Source organism: Pimephales promelas, chromosome 8 (genome assembly GCF_988280905.1).
Source record: "Pimephales promelas chromosome 8, fPimPro1.hap1.1, whole genome shotgun sequence".
NCBI lineage: Eukaryota > Metazoa > Chordata > Actinopteri > Cypriniformes > Leuciscidae > Pimephales > Pimephales promelas.
Window position 1 is genome coordinate 33,957,294 of NC_142776.1, and position 25,024 is coordinate 33,982,317.

Here is a 25,024-nt window from a genome sequence, read left to right on the forward strand (position 1 = left end):
TCGCCACTACTGAGTACTGCAGGGGCAGTGACGTCACGGCCAGCCTCTCTCTCCCTCTCTCTCTCTCACAGTCCCTTCCTGCTGCATCACAACAGTCGCTAGTGGATCGGGTAACTGAGCTATTTCCACTGCCTTGTGGAGTTTTTATTTCAAATAAAGGTAACAGAAGTCCTCATCGACTAACAGCCTCAACCGTCAAGCCCGTCACCGTCAGTCCGAGCGGACGTCAGCGCAGCCAGTCTGAACGCGTTTCAAGCGCAGTGGGAGATGGCCAGACCAGAGCAGGTCCTGCTTCTAGAACCGCAGCACGAACTGAGGTTCCGAGGTGAGTGGAGAGACTGACACAGCCGTGGACGAGCGCCTTTAACGCCCAACACAAAGAGGGAGGGTCATTTTTTAGGGGGATAAGGGCAGAAAGAGGCGGTGAGATGGCGTTTCTGACAGGCCTCAATCCTTGTAGTTATAATGATAATATGGCGCAGCGCCGTAATGATAAATCGCTCCAAACTAATTAGAATGACATCAAAACCCTTTCACAAGGAGTAGATTAAGTGCTGACTAGGTTTAACTGAAGACTGACTAGCTCGTTAGCTTGAGCTAGCTTGTTTAGGCCTAAAAATACAGGCTCCTCTGGTGGGCTGGTTAATTCGGTTAGTATGAAGCAGTTCAACGAGTGTTGCCATGTTTGCTTATTATTAGCGACGTCGCGTTTTTTTTCTTCATACAGTAACGTTAGCTTATAAAATGGGATGTTTGCTTGTTAATGTTTCGTCTAACTTACGTGCATACAAAGTGTGTATGTGTCGTTATTTAACGTTAGTGTTATATTTCTCTGATTGAATGACCGCTGTGAGTGAGCTGTCAAGGCGAGTGCTCATTTCTCCTCGTGTTCAGATGATCGAAAGAGAAATGGTTCCTCTCGTGAGCATGAAGAACTGGGCCGCATATTTTGACTTCTTTCGGTCTGGCAAGTCGATTATTTTTGGCTTATTTTTTAAGAACATGTTGCATATATTTCTAGCGAAATCTGGCAACCTACCTCGCTGCTGCTTCCAGTCAGGAAGTCGTTGTCACCATTGAAAAATCACCTGTACTATTACTCCACCTGACATGGATGATAATTATGTTGTAAACAAACTTATTTAGGTATTTTTGTGAAAACAAGTTGCCATTTTGTAGACTTTTAAGGTTTGGGGCTTTTAGTCTAATGTAAGTTCATAAATGTTATGTTTACACAATTCCAGGGTTTAATTTCATGGACTGGGAATACTAATTACTGTCGACAGGAGACCAATGCTATATTGTTGTATGTTTACATTAGCATAATATTTATTAAAGTTCGCAAGAAATAAGCAAATAAGAATGCTGTGGAGGCACGGACACCTCCCATGTGACCGCTTGTTTCCAACATTTCCAAAAAAAATTCTTCTTTTGTGTTCCATACAAGTGTAAAAGTCATACAGGTTTGGATTGGAAATTTGGAATGGTGTAAGGGTGGGTGAATGATGACAGAATTAATCATTGGTGGACTACCCCTTTAAGGAGCTCAATGAAAGTGCATTGAGCTCAACTTTCACATTTACATTTATGCATTTGGCTGCGACTTTAATCCAAAGCAGCTGGTATTGGAATCGTGTTATACATTTGATTAGTTCTTGCATTTTCTGGGAATGGGCAGAAGAGAGTTTGCCTCCCTCTGAAACTTTATTTGCTAAAAAGTGATATTTCAAAACAATATACTGACTGATTTTCTTAAAATATGCTTTAATTTTAAAGTTTTGGCAAGTCAACTTGCAATATCGGTGAAACAGCATTCCTTCTTTAGTCACCCTACCTTGGGCAAATTTACATTTTTCATAAACTGACAGTTCCCTTTGTTCTTTATGAGACAGGTGTGTCCTTTTTTGGTCCAATAGTGTTCAGTGCTCATCTGTGCAGCAACGACAGAACAGTTTGCATGCTTAGCTATAATTTTTGTTATTGCTACACCGTTGTCACTTGAGAAAACCAAATGGCAGCGCCATGGGTGGAAACGTGCAGAATAAGGGATGGTCATATTATAATAAGATCCCCTTCCTACGTCAGAAGGGGAGTGAAATCAGAACGACTTAATTTTTAACATGCTTGCAGTGAAAGACTTTTACTGGGTTGTCACTTTTCACGTTTTCAGGGTTGGTAGATGTACAGTGAACCTGATTATAGCACTTAAGCACAGAAAAAGTCAGATTTTCATGATATGTCCCCTTCAAAAATGAGGGTGCTCAAAAATGACTGCTTGTGAGGTGACATTATGCCAGGTTCAGACAGCACAATATTTTTGTCTGTTACGATAGTCTCTGTTTCAGAGTATAAGATTTTGACTCCTATCAGACAATATGTTGCTTGCTGTCTTCAAAAATCCTGAACTAGCAACTGGAAACAAGAGTGTAACAAGCAATGAGTGCGCCACGAATAACAACTCATGCGCGAGAACTAAGATGACGCTCATGATCTGACAGCATTTTAATTTTTGGGTGAAGTTGAACTAACCCTTTAATGTGCTCGCCATTGTACTATTCTTTGAAACGACGGGGCGACTCGGAGTCAGGAATCTGTAGTGAGAATCAATATTTATCGTATCGTCGTGGTAGTCCTTCGTCGAAACATCACGCAGGAGTATTGTCTTTTGTTTCGCCATGATTGAAAGCTGTGTATGGAAAAGCTTCTGTGCTCCTATTGGTCAGTGTCACAGATGTGACGGTACCCGTCGTGGAGCACCGTAAAAAAAATAAACATGCTAGTTCTGTTGGGACGTCGAAGCGTTGCAGATGTGGCGACGGTTGTCATCCACTATGACACAATGACACTATGAGATAAAACAATAAATTCTTACGTCCTGATGCCCATTGTCATTTACGAATCAGCAAGACAACCTACATCTAATGGACCGGGCTGATATTGTGTAGTCTGAACCCTGCATTAGACATGCTCATAGTTGTAGGAGTTAAATATCAATGGCTGTCTAATGCCATTTGGTTTCCCCAACATACATAGTATGTTGTCAATATACTTTTCTTTAAACTTTTTAATCTAATGGTTCCTGTCACGCCTTTTGTTAGTTTCATGTTAACCTGGAGTTTTGTGTTTTTGTTTATGAATAAACTCTGAAATGAACTGCTCACTTACAAAGTTGTTTTTTTTTACAACAAGCCATATCTAATCTTTGCTTATCAACAACCAACTTTTAATAAGCATTGATATCAAAGCTAATGAGTGTGTAACCATTGCACCTTTTTTATTGCTTAGTTTTCCTTTGGTAATCTTGCTTGTTGAGCAATACTGTTCTTGTGCACGATTCTTCAGAAATGACTTTTTCAACTGATGTCACCTAGGCCACGAGGGCTATTGGTTAATGCTATGTCTTCAAAAGTGTGTGTGCTGTTTAAAGGGCTGCTACATTAAATCAAGTCTATGCTGGGAATAATCTTAGGGTGTACTCACTCTAGCCAGTTTGAACCGTGCCCGAGTGCGTTTGACCACCAAAGCGCGGTTCGTTTGATTAGTGTGAGTGCTCCGAACCGTGTCTAGCCGGCCCTGGCCCGCTTGGAAGAGGTGGGCCAGAGCATGGTGCAGTTGGACACAGGCACGGTTCGCATGCAGTGTGAGTGCTAACTTATTTTCTTCCAGGTTTCATTTTGGTTGTTAATCAATCACTACAATTGAGAAAGATTAGCCACAGTCAGTTCCACTGTGGATCAGTGCCAGTTCTTAAATGCTTCTCCAAAATTCTCCTGATTCAAACTCAAAGGGTAGTGCATACTTACAGTAAAATTGTCGCCTGATGTGATTGTCCAAATGTTTTTGTTCTCTACAGACGTTTAGATCTTTTAGGTCTACTAAACATTAATTTTTAGTTTGAGCTCTTTTTAGACAATGAAGAATATAAAATTCCTCCCCCACATATCAGAGCTATTATTAATCTGTGTATTGGATAAGTGGCAAGATGAGTGGAAGGACTTATTTAGTAAGATTATGCCTAAAAGGTTTTGGATTTTTTTTTTTTATCTTGTTAATAAAAAAATTAACATGTTTGTTTTTAAAGTGTTTGTTTGCTTGGTTTTATTATATTTATATGATATTTGTATTCGTGTAACTGTAATTAAATTTTTGCCATGAAAATAGCCTTATGCTGACATAGCACTTTCAGACAATGAATATGCTACACTAGAATATACAAATTTTCTTACACCAAGGGGCGGAGTTGGATCCAGCTCTAAGGGGTGGAGATGGGTAGGATTAGGGGTGGGGTTAGAGATCGGACGGTGGAGATGAGTAGGTTTAGGTATATGTAAGCTGGGAGGGATCCAGATCCAACTCCTCCCCCTGGATTTCGTGTTCTGCAGTGAGGACCATTGTCTGATTTTCAGTATCCTGAAAAAAGGATAAAATTGCCTTATGAAGTAAAATGACATAAGACATGAAATCTTCAATGTCAGTTAACTAAATTAAGTGAGGTTTATGCACAAAACAAGGGGGGAAGAAAAATTTTCAATAGAAAGCAAGCCGTATTAACACACTTTTTCCCCCCTTTCTAAATAAGCTTTCATTTTAACCAAAGTTAATTTTGTTAGGAAACACTTAATATATAATCTTAAAATAAGCGTCACATGGCTGTGAAGTTGAAAAATGTGGGTGTAAATCTTTATATTCTGTTGTTATTATCATGCATTTTAATGGGTCATGATTTAATACATATATTGCCATAATTTAAATCTAAAAGCTGTAAGTACTGCACAATTGAGGACAGTTTAACATATTTGTTTTTCAAGAGTTAATTTAGCCGACATTACATCAAAGCTAAAGAGATCTCAAATCCTCTGCAGAGTTGGTAGGTGTAGTCCAAAACTCAGTTGCAGGCTTATGTTTTATAAATGAGGTACAATTAGGGGTGTAACGGTACATGTATTCGTATTGAACCGTTTCGGTTCGAGGCTTCCGGTTCGGTACGCATACAAACCGAACGATCGCTTGGACCATTTTTCCTGCCGGCAAAATTTGTGCTGACGCGGCCAACACAACGTTGCGCAACATCCAAATGGCAAGGAAATGAAAGCAGAACGAAACTGCGCTCCTCGGTATGTGCTTCACGGATCGTTTATCAGTTCGGACCAGCAACATCTGTGCAGCGCGAGCCGGTCTCGATCAAGCAACACTGTTACCACACCGCGCTAAGAGATCCGGTAAAGAAAACATTTGAATTTGGCACTGAGGTAATAACATCGCTGCGAGATCTAGTGAGATGCATTCACATTTCTCCGTTATTAACCGTAGATCTCTATTAGATCAAACAGCGCTGTCATGGAAACCAGGAGAAACATTGTGCCGTGAATGAACTAGTACTTTACGTCCACAGACCAGCAACATTCACCATGGATTTAATATAGTAAGACTAACTGTAACCAGTTTGGCTGGAATGGTGTGATTTCAAGTACTTCACACATCTTTTTCCAGCACTTCAAAATTCAAATATTATATAAATAAATATATATTTAAATGTTATTTTTAATGTGATGACCAAAACATTATTTGTTCATCCTTCAAAGATGACCCCCATTTATAAACCTGAAAGTTTCAAGATCTAGGAAAACTCACACTTATTTAAAAATATTTTTTCTTTAAACAAATAGGAAATTTCTCTGCCATTTCTTTCTTTTTGCTGTATCGAAAACGTACCGAACCGTGACTTTAAAACCGAGGTACGTACCGAACCGTGATTTTTGTATACCGTTACACCCCTAGGTACAATGCATTTGTTTCTCAGCACTGGACAAGGCCTCCCCCCAGAGAAGGCTGCCTGCATGGGTCATACACCATAAAGAAGCCAAAATCATCTTAAAGTTACACCACACCTCCTGCCTCAGACTCCACCCCCTTACGATACACTTGATTGAAAAGTTAGTGATGCTCTCAAGTAGCATGTGACTTCAGGTAACAATAACCCAACCCGTCCAGGCATGCCACTTGATATTTAAAGTGTCTGAAGCCTCATCTGTAGAGTTCAGGAAGTACCTCCCCTCCAGCCAATAATTATGTCATTTTAGGAAGTATAAAGGGCAGTTTGAGATTTTGAGGTGGTCCAGGTGTAGTAGTAATGGGGCAAAGCTGTTAAAATATGGTGACGTCTGTTTGATTTAGCAGGTCTGAACCTTTTTGGCGTGTTCCATCCGTTTAGAATCACTAATACCTTGAACCATGTGGTGAAATTATATAAGTTCTCATTGATTCAGACCTTGGATCTCTGAATTATTACAATGATCATGAAACGGTCCTGTAATAAATATGTTTTAGGGCTATAAAGCAGGGTGTAAATGAGAGGCAGATGTTGAAATGCAGAGTTGGAAAGACGAGTCACATCTGCACACGTGCGGATGCCAAGTATCTCTCCATGTAGATGAACGCTGCATCACGGCAGACAGATGTGTTGGGTATTTCTGAGCTATACGAAAGGCACGAGGCTTTCCCGCCGTTGTACCTTGTTTGGCAGGAAAACCTCTTCTACATTAAATGATGTGTACAGTGAGTTTTTTAAAGTGCTCAGGGGGATCATATTTGTGTGTGCAAAATATCCTAGAACTTTCTTGAAGCTCAGTCTGACTTTAGAGGTCAAACTGAGGATCTTTAATGAAAAATATGTATGCATTAAAGTGAGACTACATGACTAAATGGTAACTATAAAGTACTATATGTGATTATAAACATGCAGTTTTTTAATAGTTTTTTAGCATATTATTTTTAAATCTGATCCTAAAAATGTCATCTTAATTTGTGTTGTGATGTTTGTGAATAAAACTATAATTTTACTGTAAGTCATACTTGTTATTTGTCATTTATACTGTAATTTAATTTAAGTACTTCTATTACAAGATTACTCCAAATTCCCAGCCCTACCATAAAAGGGCTGTTTTTTTTTTTCATAAATAGTTTTTTGTTCTTCTTAGACACTTGGTATTGATTGGTGATGTCATTTACCTAATAAAATTAATACAGAGAATGATGACTTTCTGCATGACTCATGCTTTGCAATTACTTACGCACTAATTCTATCAGGTTCTCCGTATAGGTCTGTATGAATGGAAAAGACATGGAGCGTAAGGCTTTTGGCCAGAATAGTCTTAGGCCTTGTGCAATGTTTGTCTCTCTTTTAAGGTTTTAAAGGCCCAAGGCGCTTAATTCGTCTGGCGTCTTTTCCTCTGTAACACGCAACATAAAGGCTCAAACAACATAAGGCTCACTATGGGTTTCAAGTGTCTCAGCCTCTCAATAATTTAACTGGTTTAATAGAATTAACCTAGATGAGGTGTTGCATACTTGATGTGTGGTGCTGCCATATTACAAAGGGTGTTTGAGACAGAACTAACAAGTTTGTCAATGGGAAATCAAAATTGGCCTGATGGAACACACATTGATTTATGGTTATATTGTGCAATTTCATTGTTTATCTTTGTTATCAATCATCAAAATGTAAGAACTTGCTCAGCCTGATGGATAAAAGTCACGTTTTATTTGTTTTTGCACATGGAAATAAAAAATGTGTTGCAAATTATTCTTAGTTCTTAGCTTTATGTAGACTACAATAGAAAAAAAATAATCCTTGTATTTATAGTGTTTATACAAACATATTTATTGTACAACTAACTAAGCTAAGGCCTTTTTGTTTTTCTATATTTTTATTTCGTTTCTTGACTCAACCTTGTTTCCGGGGGAAATATTCAGGTGTTGGAAATGATTTGATTTCATCCGGAATTGGTTGGAAATAAATTTCATTTAAAATGCAAACCTATTGAGAATAAGAAACTTTCAAAAAACACAACCCCCGACCCCAAGATTTCGAAAGCATGTATAAATCTTCCCTCTATCACCATATAGTTTTCAAGTCTCTGTTCATCACCACAGACATTTAAATTAATTGATTCTGTGATATGGACTGATTAGCATCAGCCTTTGGCAGAACAAATTCCCTTTGTTTCAGTTTTCCTGAAAATCACCCGTATTCTTTGCCGCAGTGTAAAACGAGTGCCAGGGTTGAGAACAATGCTGTGGTCTTTTGGCCTTGTGTGCCACTAATTTTGTAATGTGCCACTAATTTGATTTGTCACAAATCATTATTGGTGGGGTGAAATCGGTTACAAGGTTGTAAATCGATGTGGCCACTTAGAGCAGTCTGGCTGCAGATATTGTTTGAGATGTTTTTTGCGGCAAGCCATCACCCAGCACACCCTAGCAACTGCATGGCAATGCGCTAACAAGCACAGGGCAACACCCGAGTTTGGAATGTAACAATTGAATGTCCTGTGATTCTCCCCTCAGGTCCATTTACAGATGTGGTGACCACCACCCTAAAGCTCGCTAATCCCACAGACAGAAATGTGTGCTTTAAAGTAAAGACGACTGCACCGCGCCGGTACTGCGTGCGGCCAAACAGCGGAGTGATCGATGCCGGAACCTCCATCAACGTCTCTGGTAAATGCATTTTTCTTAAAGTTTGTGTTCCATTGATCACTATTGATTTAAACTGTCAAAGCTTCCAAATGACTGGGTTCAGGATACGATACGCATCAAAATATTTTGATCAAAATGATCAAAAAAATGAAACTTAAATTCAAATAAAAGATTTTCAATAACTTTGTTGTACATACAACTTAATAAATATTTTAATTGAACCTTCTGTGTGTAAATGAACAATTGACTAGGTGTCTGAACAATAAAACTGAATTTTAATTGGGATAGCTGAAACATAAGAGAGAACGGGTAAAGAAGTAAAACAATTGCCACACCAGAATAAAAATATTAATGATTCTGAACCTAAAAAGACAGTATTATAATATGGATAGCCTATAACTAATGTAAGCCCTTTTTTACTGGTAATATCAACTATTGGCATTATCATTATGGATCCACAAATATTGCCCCATTGCATTATTATACATTATTAGTAGTTAGTGTAGCACTGTTACTGAAACTTACTTTTTTTCTTACGCAGTACACTTGCACTTTCAATGCAGGCATTCATTGAATATCTTACACAGATAAGATGATCTTTTAAGTTTTAGGGGAATTTACTTGAAATGTAGGAACCAAAATCTCTCAGATTTCAAAATATCTCATATTATTCAAAATAATATATATCTTCATTTATGTTTGGAAGATGAACGAAAATAGGTTCGAAACAGCATGAGGGTGAGTACCTGGGGTAATTTATACTTTATAATAACAGTAAGTAACTAACTCTATGACTCTATAACATCTATGATGCGTATTGTCGCATTTTTATTCCGATACATTGTTACATTCCTAATATTATTATTGAAGCAAGCTAAATTTTATTAAAGCTTGCTTCAATAACATAAATTATTATTGAAGCAATTATTTATAATATTACATTTACATTCAATCATTTAGCTGACGCTTTTGTCCAAAGCTACTTACAAATGAGAACAATAGAAGCAATCAAATCAACAAAAGGGCAACAATATGTAATTGTTGTGTCAAATCCCAGTTAGTCTTGCAAAAAGTGCACACATATAGGGGGAATAAATAAATAGAGAAACAGAATAGAACAAGTAATGCTTATATTATTGGGTCAGGTCAGGTGTTGACGAAAAAGATGCGTCTAGCTGTTTTTTTTTTTTTAAAGCTGCTCAGATTGAGTTAGGCTGGTCATTCCACCAGCAGGGAACAGACAAGGAAAAGGTCAGTGAGTGTGATTTTATGCCTCTTTGGGATGGCACCACCAAGCGCCGTTCACTTTAACTGTAGTGGTGCATAGCCAGTGGTTGTTCTGTAGGCAAACAGAGCCTTGAATTTGATGCAAGTGGCTATTGGCAGCCAGTGCAAACCGGTGAAGAGAGAGAGGTGTGATGTGCGCTCTGGCGTTCTGGATCAGTTGCACAGGTTTGACAGTACATGCTGGAAGGCCTGACGAGAGAGCATCACAGTAGTTCAGTCTGGATAGAACAAGAGCTTCGTGTAGCATGCTCCGTTAGGAGGGATGTTGTACGAGGCAAATCTGCAGGACCGGGACGTTGTAGCAAAATGGTCCGTGAATCTTAATTGATCAACATTCACAGCTCCAAGATTCCTGGCTATACTGGAAGGAGTTATGGTTGATGAACCAATTTGAATGGAGAGGTTGTGATGAATTGAATTGAATAAGTTATTGAAGTGTTGATATTAAATAAGAATAAATATAAATTTACACAAATATATAAAAGTGTAATTTAAACTACCTCTACTTTTCTTCTTAAGAACTTATCTTATTCTTACTATTTATTAGTATTTTTATATATTTTTGTATTTATTCTTTCCTTGTCTTATTTATATTAATATTATTTATTGTTTTGCACTGCCTTCCCTTAATAAGTTTCTTTTTTTTCTCCTTTTTTAAATTTTTTTATATTATATTTTACTCTGTAGCCATACTTCCATTACATTAAATACAGTGCTGTGAGTCATTTGCTCCATGTCTGTATATTGTGGAGGAACCACTTTGACGATGATGATGTCAATATTGTGTGTTATATGACAGATGTTTGTAATGAAACGCCATTAGCGGTCTTTCAAAGAACCAAGTGCTTAAAATTGCCGTTGCTATCAAATGATCATTAACTCTGTCAGGTAATTGATCAGTATGAGCAGTTGATTATTTAGGTCAATTTCGAAAGGGATTGTTTAATAGTGAGTCATATCTGATCTTTTCTGTTCATGTGTCACAGGAAATCTGTTTGTGTGAGCTTGACTTGTATCCGTAGGCAGTTCTGTCTGTGTGGATCCAGATTCCCGTCCCTGTGTTTGTGTTAGCCCTTTTCTGCAGACACAGTTTTTTTTTCTGTACACGTCCTGGTTTCTGTATGTGTGAATTTACAGAGAATCAACTCATCAGCAACACAGACCGTTTGTTGTTTTTTTTTGAACGGAAGGTGAGAATGAAGCAAAAAATATAAATAAATAAAAAATTAAATTTAAAAATTAAAAAAAATAAATAAATAATAATTTTCAGTAATAAAAAAAGATGAATATATATATATATATATATTTTTTTTTTATAAAAATCTTAAACAACAAAATTAGAAATGCTGCCTTGGCAACTAACAGAAATAAAACTTATCAGGAAGAACTAAAATGGCTAAAACTGAAATAAAAATAAATAAACCTATATATCAAATACATTTAAGATGAAACAAAAGGTAAATAAATAATGCAAAAATATTTGATTTTAAGGCACTTTTGTAGACTGTGATTAGTGATAAAACAACCAGAAGCTATGATGTGAAATGAGCAAGACGGAGTGTTGGGGTCGTGTCCATCAGTGCGGCTAAGATTAGAATATGTAACTTTATGCAAATGAGCTAATGAAGTCATTGGAGTACACTTGACCCTTCTCCTGTGAGATACTGTTGTGGGTAAAATGGAGACATTTATGTTACAGCACCTTTATATCCTTTACCCGACTGCTCTTTGTGCATGACAGAAGCCTTTACATAACCAAGAGATAATTTTGTAACAACAATGTTGGACTCAACTCATTTGAAATCTCAGAGCGTCTTGGAATCTCACGGACAGTCTTAAATTGCTCTCATTATTCTCTGTTGATTCCAATGTTTTGGGATTTCTCTCCATGGTGAGATGCCTGGTCCTTGTCAATATGTACAATAGCTCTGACTGTGTTTGAATCGATGACAAGCTAGTTTAGTCTTCCCTGGCGTGTTATTCAGAGGGGATGCACAATGGATTTTGTTTAATGGGGTTTTGACTTTTATCCAGACCTATGAGACGAGCCTCACGTCTCCACCCGTTCTCAAACATCACTGTCTGTCTGGGTTGTGAAGTTTTTTTGTTGACAGTTCAAAAGTAATAACTTCAAGCTCTGAATCCCTCATGAATCTGTTATGACTGAAGAAACTTTACCTTTGTCAAGTTCTTGTCCACTTCCACATTGTCAGAAGACTACACACTTATTTAACACTCACACTCACATAAATTTCACCATTATGTAACGCTTCTATACCTTTATTTGATCAGCAACATTTCTTTGGCTGCAAGTGAAGTAACTCCAATTTAAAAATGTATTTTTGGTTACCGATAATAGTGATTGTGACAATCTGCAAGTTATAGAAAATAGGTTGACTTTTGTTTTTTGTTTTTTCTTAAACATCTTCTTTAAGTCTTCATTTTTAAAATTCCATACATCAATCCACACATTATGAAGAGATCAGTAATTGGGATTTTTGACATGATATGTGGTTTATTATAGTTAATCACTTAGTGTTTACAATCCTGTCATGATAAAATCAAATTACTTGTTGATTATACTTATTAATAGCCTGTCATGACTCAGAACCTTTGCTTTAGAACTTAGTAAGTTAAGTATGCCTCTTTAAACCATTAGTGTTGTCTGGATTTCCTCACATTTTCTCCCTCTCTCCATTTAGACTTCATGGTTTTTGCCGATGGGATTCCGAGGTCATGTTTCATAATTAATGGAGTTGCTTTGCTTTTTATCTCCAGGGATCCAGTTAATTAGGAAGATGAATGATTTTCAGCAGTCAGGTGTTTTCATTGAACGCACATGGCCCAGGGTGACAGTTTTCTGCAGTGGTCCCGCCCCCAGACAGGCCACAGCCCTGAAGATGACCACTCAAGTCAAGTCATACCCATTTATATAGCGCTTTTAACTATGTAGATTGTTTCAAAGCAGCTTTACAGAGATCAACTTAATATAATTTAAAGTAACAGAGATTGTTTTGGTTTCATAGCATTATTCTTAAATAATGTTATTTTCCTGCTAAATTTTGTTTTGATTGATTCACTTCCCGTGAAATGATCATTTGTTATTAAATTAGGGGCCGCTAAGATGTCACCGTTCTCTTTAAACAGACTCTAAACGTGAACCTGTGATAAACGTTGATGGCGTTCACATGCGCATTAGAACTGATTCTATAGTTAAAGTCCCCGTGAAATCAAAATTGAACCTATTTACTTTGTTAGCGCATATTACTAGTCTTGTGGTGAACAATTAATCCGTGCAAGTAAAAATATATTTAAAAAATGTTTTACCTTGGTAATCTTTAATCAAAATCTGAAAAGTTACTTCCGGTCTGGAACGGTTTCTTTTTCTGATGACGTAGGTTTCACAACTTGGGTGGGGAAACGCTTAACCACTCCCCTCAAACCGTTAGTTTGCTATGAGCGAGAGATGGAGAGGAGGAGCGCTAGAGTAAAACCCTGCCCTCTGTTCAATATTCCGTTTCACTTGGAAATACGTCACAGCACTGGAGAAAAATCGTTTGCAACTTCCGGTTCACGGGAACTTTAATATAGTTGTAATTCCCTACAAACCATGCCTAAACAAACTACTCGTCTTGTCTATAAATTTTGATACAGAATTTTATTTTATCACTTCTGGGTTGGTTTGTGAACCCTAATTTCCACAACGCTTTATCTGTAGAGTGGAATAGGCATCCTCCATAGGGAGAGGCTAGTTGGCACTTAAGTGTGAACATACAAGCTCTGTGTGATTAGAAATAGTTCTTTGAAGAATACAAGAAAGAACAGTATGTGCAGACAGCTCATAACATTTGTGTAAAAGATTGAGAGTGTCAAAACCAAAAAAGGAGATCCAGAAAGACCTTTCTGTACATGAACAATCCTCGTTTTTCTACATTGCACATTAGAGACATCTGATCAAAACTATGCATGCCTGAGAGTGTAAATTAATACTTTGTAACATTATCAGGCCAATTCTTTTTCACTATTAAATTTCCAACCGTCTTAGGTTGGTTATGCAAATTTAAGCATCACATAAAGATGTTCTTTGTTAAAGAAATCATGCTGTTGTGTTTTAATGATTATTAAATCACTGCCTTGATCTTGTTGGATTGTGTCAGTAGTGATCTGGCAGAACGAACTGTCAATCACAGTCAGCATGGAGCCGCCCATTTAAGTGTTCAAGACAATAACACTTAATACTTGGACTATAAAGTCTCTGGTTTTGTTTCTCAAAATAAATATATTTTTACTTTTAGCAAATTCAACTCAAATCTGTTTATTTGATTGCAGTTTAAACATCAACATTTTTTTTTAATTCACATTTGCAACACTGTGTTTACCATAAACTTTTATGCATTTTGGCCGTTCATTTACACAACATAACATCGCCAACTACTGGCCTGGCAGCATACTACAGCATTTATATTACGTTTCGTAGATTCGAGTGAACGAGGATCGTTTGACAGTGTTGTCGTCTGTATGCTAACATTTTCAAAAAAGCAAAGCAAAAACCTTTCCGTTTTCAGTGCATCGTTGTCGTGTAAACTCGCCCTCGGTCTAAAAAGTTGTTTTTTTTATTTGTGATGCAATGTGTATATGTATATAACGTCTTACACCGTGGGTGGTTGCATCTATTTCTGTTTTCGTTACTGTGAAAATTGATATGCACTACCATTAAAACATTTAAAGTCTCTTATGCTCACCAAGGCTGCATTTATTTGATCAAAAATACAGTAGTATTGTGAAATATTATGGTAACATTTTTCAATAAGGTTTTGTTTGTTAACATTGGTTAACTATATTAGTTAACATGAATGAACAGCATTCGTTAATCTAAGTTAATGTTAATCTCAACATGCACTGTTATCTAACATGAACAAAGGTTTATAAATGCCATAAAAATATATTGCTCATCATTAAGTAATGCATTAACTAATGTTAATAAATGAGGCCTTTATTGTAAAGTGTTATTTAAATGAACAATAAATGATTTCTATTGTAATACATTTTAAAATGCCATTTATTCCTGTGATGGGAAAGCTGAATGGTGTGAACTTGAACTGATACTTTGACTTCCTCCACATCTTGCGTCAAGGATAGCAACAGCTATGGGTGCGAAATCGGAATATTTGCACAGTACACATTTCTTTTAGTAATATGTGAACTGTACAAATAAAGTCATGTCAAGACTCATTTAATCCCTCTTCCTCTGTTGAGGCGTTTAAAAATACCCCCTTGATGCTGCTAGTGAAATACCGGTCTAGTGCAGTCGGAAAGATTGGGACTGACAAAACAGGACATTCCCAATCTGTCTCAGCCGTCTGTTTTCAGTTTGCAATATCGACGGAGCTTGATTGCCATAGTGGCACGCAAAACCAAAGTGAGGTTTTTTAACTCGCGGGGAAGTTGGCGTGCACCTTCTGTGAGCTCGGCAGTAGTAGCCACATCTAAGAGGGCCTTTGAAATTAAGAGATCATTTGTTTTTAATGAAACTTAGCAGCAGTTTTCCTAAATCATGCACACATTCACTCCAATGTAAAAAAAAGACACTTTTGAATCAGAACGGTGTCTTTTAAAAAGGGTGATGGGGGTGAAATAGGCTTTCAATACTGATTTCAACCGTGCCAGAGCCCTCGCACGCCAAGCATAAGAAAGTGATCATTGTAAATCATGGTAACAGCTCTAAATTAGCTTTTGCTCGTTGGAATGACATCAAATAACATGGCCTTCTTTGGATGGTGCTGATGGGGTTGTAGACGTGAACTTCCTCACACTAACACCTGGTTTGAGTTAAAGGCTGAATGTGTTATTATTAACGTGAAAAACACTGTTTAGGAGCTGTAAGAAAAATTGCCCTTCTGGGTCACTGAAGTTTTATCAGCAACGTTTGTAGTGGGATTATACGGAATGAATAGCTAAGTCTTTTTGTTTTTCTGAGTAATGTCATTTTGTGAAACATGGATGTTTTACACCCAAATGTTTTATCACATTTTTTTACTAAAGCCAGAGCGCAAAAAAAAAAAAAAAAAAAAACCTCATCTGGGAGTGGAAATTTCTGCACGTGATCTACTGAAGATTTGCACAAGTAAAGAACACAGACGCAACCGGATCATTTCCATAATGACCATCGCAGATTAGCTGCTGGTTTAAGACATGCTTTTATGGCGGTAAACAATGTCACGATAAAACAGTAAACTGACTAGCGCAAACATTGCATGATTCATTTAGATACTCTCTACATCTGAAAAGAAAATTCCTACAAGTGCGCGTGCAATAAGGTCAGCCGCAAAAATGACTGTCCACCCCGTTTCACCGCTAATCTTTCTACTGCGTTTCTTTTAGGAAATTAAAGTAGTATATTTTTAACGCCAAAATAGGGTTTGCATTGGCGGAAGCTGTTAGTAAATCTGGCCCTTGGACTGTTGAGAAACCTATCTGCTGGAAATTTTAATATTGTATAGTTTTTTTTTTTTTATTCCTTAAAAATCTAGAAATGATGTTGGAGCCATTGTGGCCTGGCATTTGGTGCTCAAGTAGGCATCTCAGGTTCAAATCTGGCTCAGATCAGGTTCCTTTTTCTTCCCTCCCAACATTGCCTGTCCTCGTATCATGAGTAGTATCCTGCCCACTAAAACGAGGAAAACGCTGAAGATATTGTTAATGTGTACTGTATTTATGCTCTTGTGTTTGTCTTACAGTGATGCTGCAACCGTTCGATTATGATCCGAATGAGAAAAGCAAACACAAGTTCATGGTACAGTCTCTGCTGGCCCCACCTGACATGACTGACACTGAGGGAGTGGTGAGTACTGGTCCATGCCACCTGCTTTCCAAAGGTTTATACTCCCTTTATTAAACCATTCTTGATGTCTTATATGTTGGGTCCAAAATGTATATTTTCATTTCAGTTTTGATAATGAGAACTTAAACTTAAATTATTTTATTTCAGTTAGTTGCCAAGGCAGCATTTTTTGTTTTTCATCTGATAATTTTATTTTATTTTATTTCAGCTTTATTTCAATAAAAACAACAAAAACAAAACAGTTTTTGCATTATTTTTGAAGTTTTTCCAATATAGACTTAATCAAAAGTGTGCTAAAATGCCATTAAGCAGTAATATTGTGATAACCCCGAGCATAGATCAACAATATATGATACACAGGGGTGTGAATTTGCTGTTTAAGTAATCCAAATCTCTTGGTTGTTCATGACTCTCTCTGAGCTTTCTGAAATAGATCATACTGAACATCTGTGTGCATGAGCAGATGTAATGGTAAATAGGTTATGAAAATGTCAGGATGGAGAAGCGGAAAGAAAATATAGAGCAGAGATCTGGCTACTAATTCACTGTCCTGAACTATTTCCACTCTTCTTTGTTGATGGCTCCAAAGCTGAACTCCAAAACCGAGGGAGCTGCCTCACTGTCTGCTGTCTTCATAGCCAGATACCTTTTTAAGATCCGAGACCTCGCAGATGACTCCTTCGAAACTCTCTTCATGGGCAACTTATTAATGCATAACTTCCACAATTGGCTCAGGTGGCATGTGGTTAGGCTAATGAATCAATGCAAGAGAAATACAAAGCACACAGATTTGAGTAAATTGTGCATTTTGAATTGTTCAGAGATTTTCTTTTATTATCTACATTTGTCTCGGGAAATCTTCCTATGATGCCTAAAAATGTTGCGTATGTAAGCAGGTCGCTAGGGTTTGTAAACGGCTCATGAGGTGTTTATTTGGTGTATAATCAAATGTAGGCTCTTGCTTACACATGTTGTTGTTCTCTCCTTCAGTGGAAGGACGCCAAGCCCGAGGATCTGATGGACTCCAAGCTGAGATGTGTCTTTGATATGCCCGTTGAAAATGAGAAAACAGTGAGTGGATGGGTTTTCATGTTTTTCCTCATGTTAGCTCTGAGCTGTCAGCAGTGTGTGAAATGGCAGTAGGGATTACTACATTCATGTTACCCTCTCCTAAAATTATTAAGCGTAACAGATTCTTGGCACTTTTATGGATTCATTTGCTGATTGTGTCCATTTTGTCTGTGTGTGTGAATCTGATTTTGGCCGCAGCATGAAATGGAAAGCAATAAGATATCCACCAGTCTCTCAAAGTCGGAATCATCCACATTGTCTATGAAGTCCATGGCCTCCAGTCTGGATGATGGAGAGGTCAAGAAGATCATGGAGGAATGTAAAAGACTGCAGACGGAGGTGCAGCGGCTACGAGAGGAGAACAAACAGATCAGGGTGAGTGTTTGCTATTTGCATTCTCATAAATATCATTGTCAGCAAGTCATACATATTTTTACTTTTTTTGCTATTTTCTTTTAAACTCAGAATTCAAATATACAAAATTATGCATTAAAAATACATTATGTACAATACCGTTCAGAATTTTGGGATCGGAATGATTTTTGAAAGGCTCACGAGGCTGCATTTATTTGATCAAAAAACAATGAAAACATATATTATAACAACTGTTTTCTATTTCAATATTTTTAAATATATAATTTTATTCCTCTCATGACCAAGCTGAATTTTCAGCATCATTTCTCCAGTATTCAGTGTCACATGATCCTTTTGAAATCATCTAAATCATCGACCTTTAAACCATGTTAGTAGTAGCCTAATGTTAGCCACTTTACATGTCCACTCACTTTAACGATTTATATCCATCACCCTCTTGCTATCGATGTCCATCTTTGAGCCATACTGATTGACCACCACATTACTTTAGCTATCTTCCACCACCATATTGTTCAGATTTGTTACAGCCACAGGATGTTGAGCATATCAAGAGTCGGAATTGAAGATAACCTGGCCTTGCGCATCAGTTGCAGCTGGGGACCATTACTGCTGCTTGTTTAATGAGACGCGTGCTGGGCCATAAGCGCTTTTCATAACTCTCAAGATTATTTCTGTCATCTAACTGTCTTTATCTTTATCTCTTCCACTTCCCCAGCAGGAAGATGATGGTCTGCGGATGAGGAAGAGCACAGTAATATCCGCTCCGCACTCCTCTTCAGCGATGAGAGTGAAGGAGGAGGGGCTGAGCACCAGGGTGATCGCTCTAATTGTGCTGTTTTTTGTTGTGGGTGTCATCATCGGCAAGTTGGCCTTGTAAAATCCAAGAGGAGAGTGTTACAAGCATGCATTGCGGATGAAACAAAAACAAAACAGACAAGTAACCAATGCAGAATTCGTTTAATCCGAATGCCATATCATTGGGGTAGTTTTGGATTAGCGAGGTGTGTAAAATTAATAAAGAGATCAAGATATTTCATCATGTTATGTGCAAAGAAATAAATTCAGAAAAAAAAAAGTTAATAATAGTAATCTGACACAGCTCTTGCCTCAAAATTGTGAAATCATCCTGGCCCCTCTTCCTTAATTATTGCTGATGCAAGTTCAAAAATATCATAGATTTTAACCACTAAAATGTTGTAGGGATTTTCTAACACCAGATGTGCGACTGCGTTGTGCTAGAGTGAATGTTGTTTATCACTTTTTTTTTTTCAATGGGTCAGAAGCAAATTTTATCTGTATACAAATGCTAAACATCTTTGAAAAGTGTCATATGACATTTAATCTGTGCATACACAAACATCCGGCATTAAAGCAGCAGTTCACTAAAGTATATTTGCAATCACTCTCCGGGTAATTGATTAAAAAAAAAGCCTTCTAGTATCTTCCCCAGTCACACTGTTGTTGAAATAACGTGTTTTACATCCTCCATCCACTTCCGTTCAGTCCCGAAGATATGTTTGAGTACCAACAAGTGCTATGATTCAACATATATTTCCTCAACAAATCAGATTATTCAACAAGAATATATGATGTCGTCACTAATTACCCAAATTTTTTAGTTAAAAGACCATCACTGCTTCATGCCAATTTAATGTTCACTTGCAAAACACACGCCAATCCAGGTTTTCGAGACAAAACCACCACGAAGTCTGGCTTTTAAGTGGCTTTGGCAATGCGGTTTGACTATTAGGTTTTGTTTCGTTTGGTTTTCAGACGTCTTAAATCAACAGCAAAGAAATGGACTGTTAGTGACTGATATTTCAAACGGCTGTTACTGGGGAAGTGTTGGTGAAACCCTTTGGCCGTTCACCTAGTCATTTGCTCCAAAAACCATTTGAAACAATATTTCTCCATGTCGGTGAGGCGATGTCTCTGAAACCAACGCTTCCGATGATGCTTTGCACAAACCGATTTCCCTGTCAGGAACAGAATTCTTTATTATTGTTTTCTTTTGGTAAGGGATATGTGCTTGAATGCATGGCTCTGTTTAGAGCAAAAAATACTTTATATTTTATTAAGCTGCTCCATAGGTGAAATCTCCTTTTCAGGCCCTTTTAGCACACCTCTGTTTCCATTTCGCTGCCTGTCGACCCGAGTTAATTTATTGATCAAGTCATTATTATATACAATAATAGTGCAGCTGCTAAGCGTAATATCTGATGCACCATCTACAAGCAAATGGTTGAAGGTCTCTCTCCCTATGAACTTTCTATCTTAAGATGCCATGAGGAGAGTTCACCATCAGGTCCATTAACACTGACCCCCCTCTCACTTTACCCCTTCAAAAAAGAACAAAAAAAGAATAGTAAACCCAGGATTTAACATTTTATAATCATTTACTCATCTTCACGTTGTTCCAACCCCAAATGTTTTGCTTCTGAGAAACAAGATGTTGGGAAGAGCTGCTCTTTTCCATACATGATTTACAGTATGTTGCTGTGAAAAAGGACAAAAATAGTCATGAAACTATCATAAAGCTAGTCCAAAGATCTTTAACCCTAATTCTGAAGCCATACGAATAGATTTGTGTTAGAGATGGACTGAATTAAGTCGATATGCTTCAGGTTTTGCATGATGATTTTAGCGTTCACACAAAGCTATTGCATGGCTTTAGAACATGGTACACAATGATTTTTGTCCTTTTTGGATCTTTTCAGGATCAATCCCCATCAACGTTTATGGGAAAGAGCAGCTCGGACAATCTGCATAGCATCTAATTTTGGAGAAAGTGATTAATATGAGGTCGTAACAACATGATGAGGGAGTAAACAGAGATGAAATGTTTTTTCTTGAGGGCAACTATTCTTTTAAAAACGGACACGTGTGAGTATTGTATCCTGTATTTTAGCCATGCCAAGCCTACACCTCATTTCCAGATAAATGCATGGCTTCGATATGCCTTGTCGGTGGTCTGAAATGTACACAACACTGGTTTATCTCGCAGCATAAGGCTTTAAAAAAAAAAACACTCCTGACATTTCTGCACTGTTTTCCTGAGCCCTCTGTTTCTTTGCTGTCCTCTGATGTTAATTTAGTCGTTTGTTTGGATTTAAGTTATGAATAAAGCTTTTATTGCACAGAACTGTTTATATTAAAAATGCACTACATATAAAGAATGTCATCTTCCCATGCACAACGGTCTGGTCTTTGTGAAATGACACCCGAAAAGAGACTCTTCCAACAGGGGACCATTTTGTGACCTGATGTGTATTTGTGTCATAGTTTGGTGTTGTGGGGGTGTCTTTTTCTTTAATGTTTCTCTTCTACCCCCCTCCTTGAGACGCTTTTGTTTCAGTTAATCATCTTATTGCTAAATATTGGATTTCTAAGAACAGAGGAGCTTACGATATTGACAAACGGTAAAACTTTGCTTTGGGAGTAACTTGAGGAGACATTCAGGGTATAGGGATTTTGGGACTGCAGTTTATGTATAGTTCACCAAGGAGTATGATTGCCATGGAGAGGGAGGGATTTGGGGGCCTATCAGCCAAATCAGCTGGCTCATAATTCAAGGAAAACCTTATTATTGTGCCCCAAACCTTCACATACGATGTACACATGAAGGTGACCGTTTTGTATGTATATAAATAAATAAATAATGAGTCTAAGATGAAAAATAAGGTTGATATTCCTAGTCAAGTAGTCTATAATGGTATATAAAGAAACCCCAACTTTGTTGGACTATGTAGCATCTTAATAAATTAAATCAATAAAGCCCCAGACCAAAACTTTCTGTTGTTTGTTCTTTTGTCCTGTTTCCATTGTCTTATTTATGCATTTTCAGTGTATTGTGAATCGTGTGCCAGATATACATTTTAATGCTCGTTAATCTTTTGATAGTTTACAACAAAATGATGGATCGTTGGATTTCCTGATTGAATTTTTGGGATATTTCTATGTCAACTGCCTTGTAAGTGACTTTTCATATGACTGAAATCGCACACTATTAATTTTCACTTTCTCAAACCTTTCACTAAACATATTTAGATACACGGGAAATCGCAGTTCGATATATCTAAATATATGTCTAGTGAAAGCCAGGTAAAACTTCCGAAATCTCCGTGTAAACAACATAGACAATGCGTGACATAGACGCGCGAGAGATCACTTCCGGCGTAACGTCTGGACACGGTTCAGTTCAGTTCGGTTCGGTTCAGTTGGACGTCTGATTCAGGTCAGTTCGACGGCTGTTAACAAGAGGTAAGAAATACTGTTCGTTTTCTCACACAAACCGCTCGTGTCTTAGGCCATCAATGTGTACTTACATTTACGAGTCATTAAATCATGTTTAATTTTGACTTCTCTGTGCATGCTCTTTGAGGTGGACCCCCTGAAACTGCATATGACTGACAGACAACACCGGTTTGACCAAAAAATGTCAAAATTGAAAATACTGTGGAAACAAAGACATCTTGGATGCCCTTGAGGTAAGCTAAAACATCACAAATTAATTTCAAAGTGAACTATCCCTTTAACTTAAAGTTATCTCACTCACAAATAGATCTACAACATGTTCAAGTTACAAAATGACAGGACATCTGCACATATGTATACATAACTTGCAAAAAATAATGTATTTAAAAAAAAGTTAGGAAGTCTGTTCCAGCTATACCTTTTTGGATTTCCTTGCAGGAATGTGAACCTTGATTTGGTGTTTGCTATAAAAAACTTTATAATGCAATGCCCCTTTTTTATATATAAATTTGGGTAAAAAATACAGAGCAGATGTTGGTCTGCAGTCATAAATAATTAGAGACATAACAAACATAATTGCATTACATACATAACTAGCTTTTTTTAAGTATTAAGTTAAAGTATTACGTTCTTTTTTTGTAAATTTGTTGCAAGTAAACCACATTTTGCTATACATTAAATGCTGTTTTCAGTTTGCAAAGTTGACTTTTTTTAAAGGAGTTTTTAACTAAATTGAGTTATTTAGCCAAAACATGTTGAAATTGCAAGATTGTATTTCAACTTTTTATTATTAGCTTTAAAGGTGACCAATTATGCCCCTTTTTACAAATCCAATATACGTCTCAGGTGTCCCCAGATTGTGTCTGTGAAGTTTAAGCTCAAAATACATATTTATTATAGCATGTTGTAAATGCCCATTTTTAGTGGAAGGAAAAACATGCTGTTTTGTGCATGTATCTTTAAATGCAAATGAGCTGCGGCTGCCCATCCTGCTTTCCAGAAGAGGGCGGAGCCTTTACAGCTCGTGCCTCCGATACTTTTCCAAAACTAAAAACATCTGTTAGGCCTTGAATATCATCTGTTGTTATCATCTTTATCACGGTCACGCTCATGTGACAGTGCAGTTCTTCATCATCATGAATTCTGAGTCACACAGAGAGCTGGGTGTCATGTCAGACGGCGCGTCCTGTAAACGTAAGTTCTCACGTCTTATTGTGCTTAAACTGTCAAATACACAAGGTTATGTCAAAATCACACAAAGTTCACATGAACACAGTTGGTAATGGCTGAACGTAAACAACAAGTATAGGGAAAAATCGGGAAATGTAAAGTCTAGGAATGAGGTCAATCTTAACACATTTGCCCTGGTTTTCATACAGATTTATTTGAGCCAATACAGGACCTCACACTTACACTTTAAAAACTGCAGAAGAAACTGTATAGATATGTAATGTCTTTTAATATTTCCTTTTGTCAGTGGTTTAGCCAGATGGTCTTGCTGATTTTATTAGACAGCTGCAGCTCATATTCTCAACTGTACAGCATTGTAATGGATGTTTATGGAGTTTGTGAGCGGAGGTCTGTTCAGTCGAGAATATAAAAGGGCATATATGGCCCTGACGTAACACTTACAGCAATGTGAATTTCCCATTTTAGATGATGGAGTATTAATGAATTGTGCGTATGTGAGGCTGTTATTGTACTCTGGAAGACTTTTGTAAAGCAACTTGCTTGTACCAGCTCGGTCTCAAGAGGTAGTATCATTTTGTGGGATGAAATCAGTTTCATGATGGTTTGGAAGGAATACCATCAAATAATGACTCTTATAAATAGTGCAAATGCTTACCATGTGTAAAGAATACTTTTGTAATGAGATACAATAACGCTTTTTTTTAAGCATCTCTGCTACATCTAAAGCAACGTCAGTTGTCTGGCCGACCGAGGGGATTTTTTTTGGCTGCTGTTAAGTATGGAATGTTGTCTTTGTACTTTTGTCATTTTTGCGTTGAAGGGCTGGATTTCATCATCTGTTTAAGAAGTTGGTTCACATTGTTTCCTTACAAGGGAATTATTATGACAAACCCACAAAGATTCTGAGGTTTGGATGCATCAATTTGCCAAAGGAAAACATTTAACTTTGGCATTGTGTTGTTGTACGTCTTTTTTTAATTATCGTTTGCCAGCCAGGAACGTGTTCTCCTGCAGATGCATGATTGCAAAACTTACCGCCAAATTTGGACCACTTCACCCCAGTGGACTGTGCATGTCAAGTCTAGTTGATTTGATCCTTTCATCCATGTCCAAATTGAGCACTATTGTTTGACTTTATTTACAATGATTGCAGTCTAAATACAAGCAATTCAGATTCTCGTCGATACAAAAGCACGCTATTATGTTTGCAATGCATGAAACCCAAAAAACCCTTATTCAAAAAGTAAACATTGTTTTATAGCTGATTGCTGGTTGTGCATCATGAGGCAATTTGTTGTTGTTCATTTATTATTTTTTAATTTCTTGATTTTAAAGTGAACATCGAGTGTCAAATCAACACCAGAATGATCTAAGCAAAAATCTCCTTAATAAATAATATATATATATCTATATTGGCACATAAGAAGAGTCTCAGCTAGTAGGCTATATTGAGTCATTGCGTCACATCTGTATGCATCCTTTTAGAATGAAAGTGTTAATTTCCTTTTAAAATATCATACTGACTTC

The 25,024-nt window shown here is 37.2% G+C and overlaps 1 protein-coding gene across 2 annotated transcripts; it reads left to right on the top strand.

Moving 5' to 3' along the window:
- vapb (VAMP (vesicle-associated membrane protein)-associated protein B and C) lies at positions 1–19,135 on the top strand. Of its 2 annotated transcripts, none has more exons than XM_039692463.2 (6): positions 1–325; positions 8,347–8,499; positions 16,503–16,606; positions 17,597–17,677; positions 17,876–18,052; positions 18,768–19,135. In XM_039692463.2, exons 1-6 carry the CDS (start codon positions 268–270, stop codon positions 18,927–18,929), a joined length of 735 nt encoding a protein of 244 aa, XP_039548397.1. In that variant the 5' UTR covers positions 1–267; the 3' UTR covers positions 18,930–19,135. The 2 variants fall into 2 exon arrangements, with proteins under 2 accessions (XP_039548397.1, XP_039548398.1); XM_039692464.2 differs by having other exon boundaries at positions 18,771–19,135.
- The last annotated feature ends 5,889 nt before the right edge of the window (positions 19,136–25,024 follow it).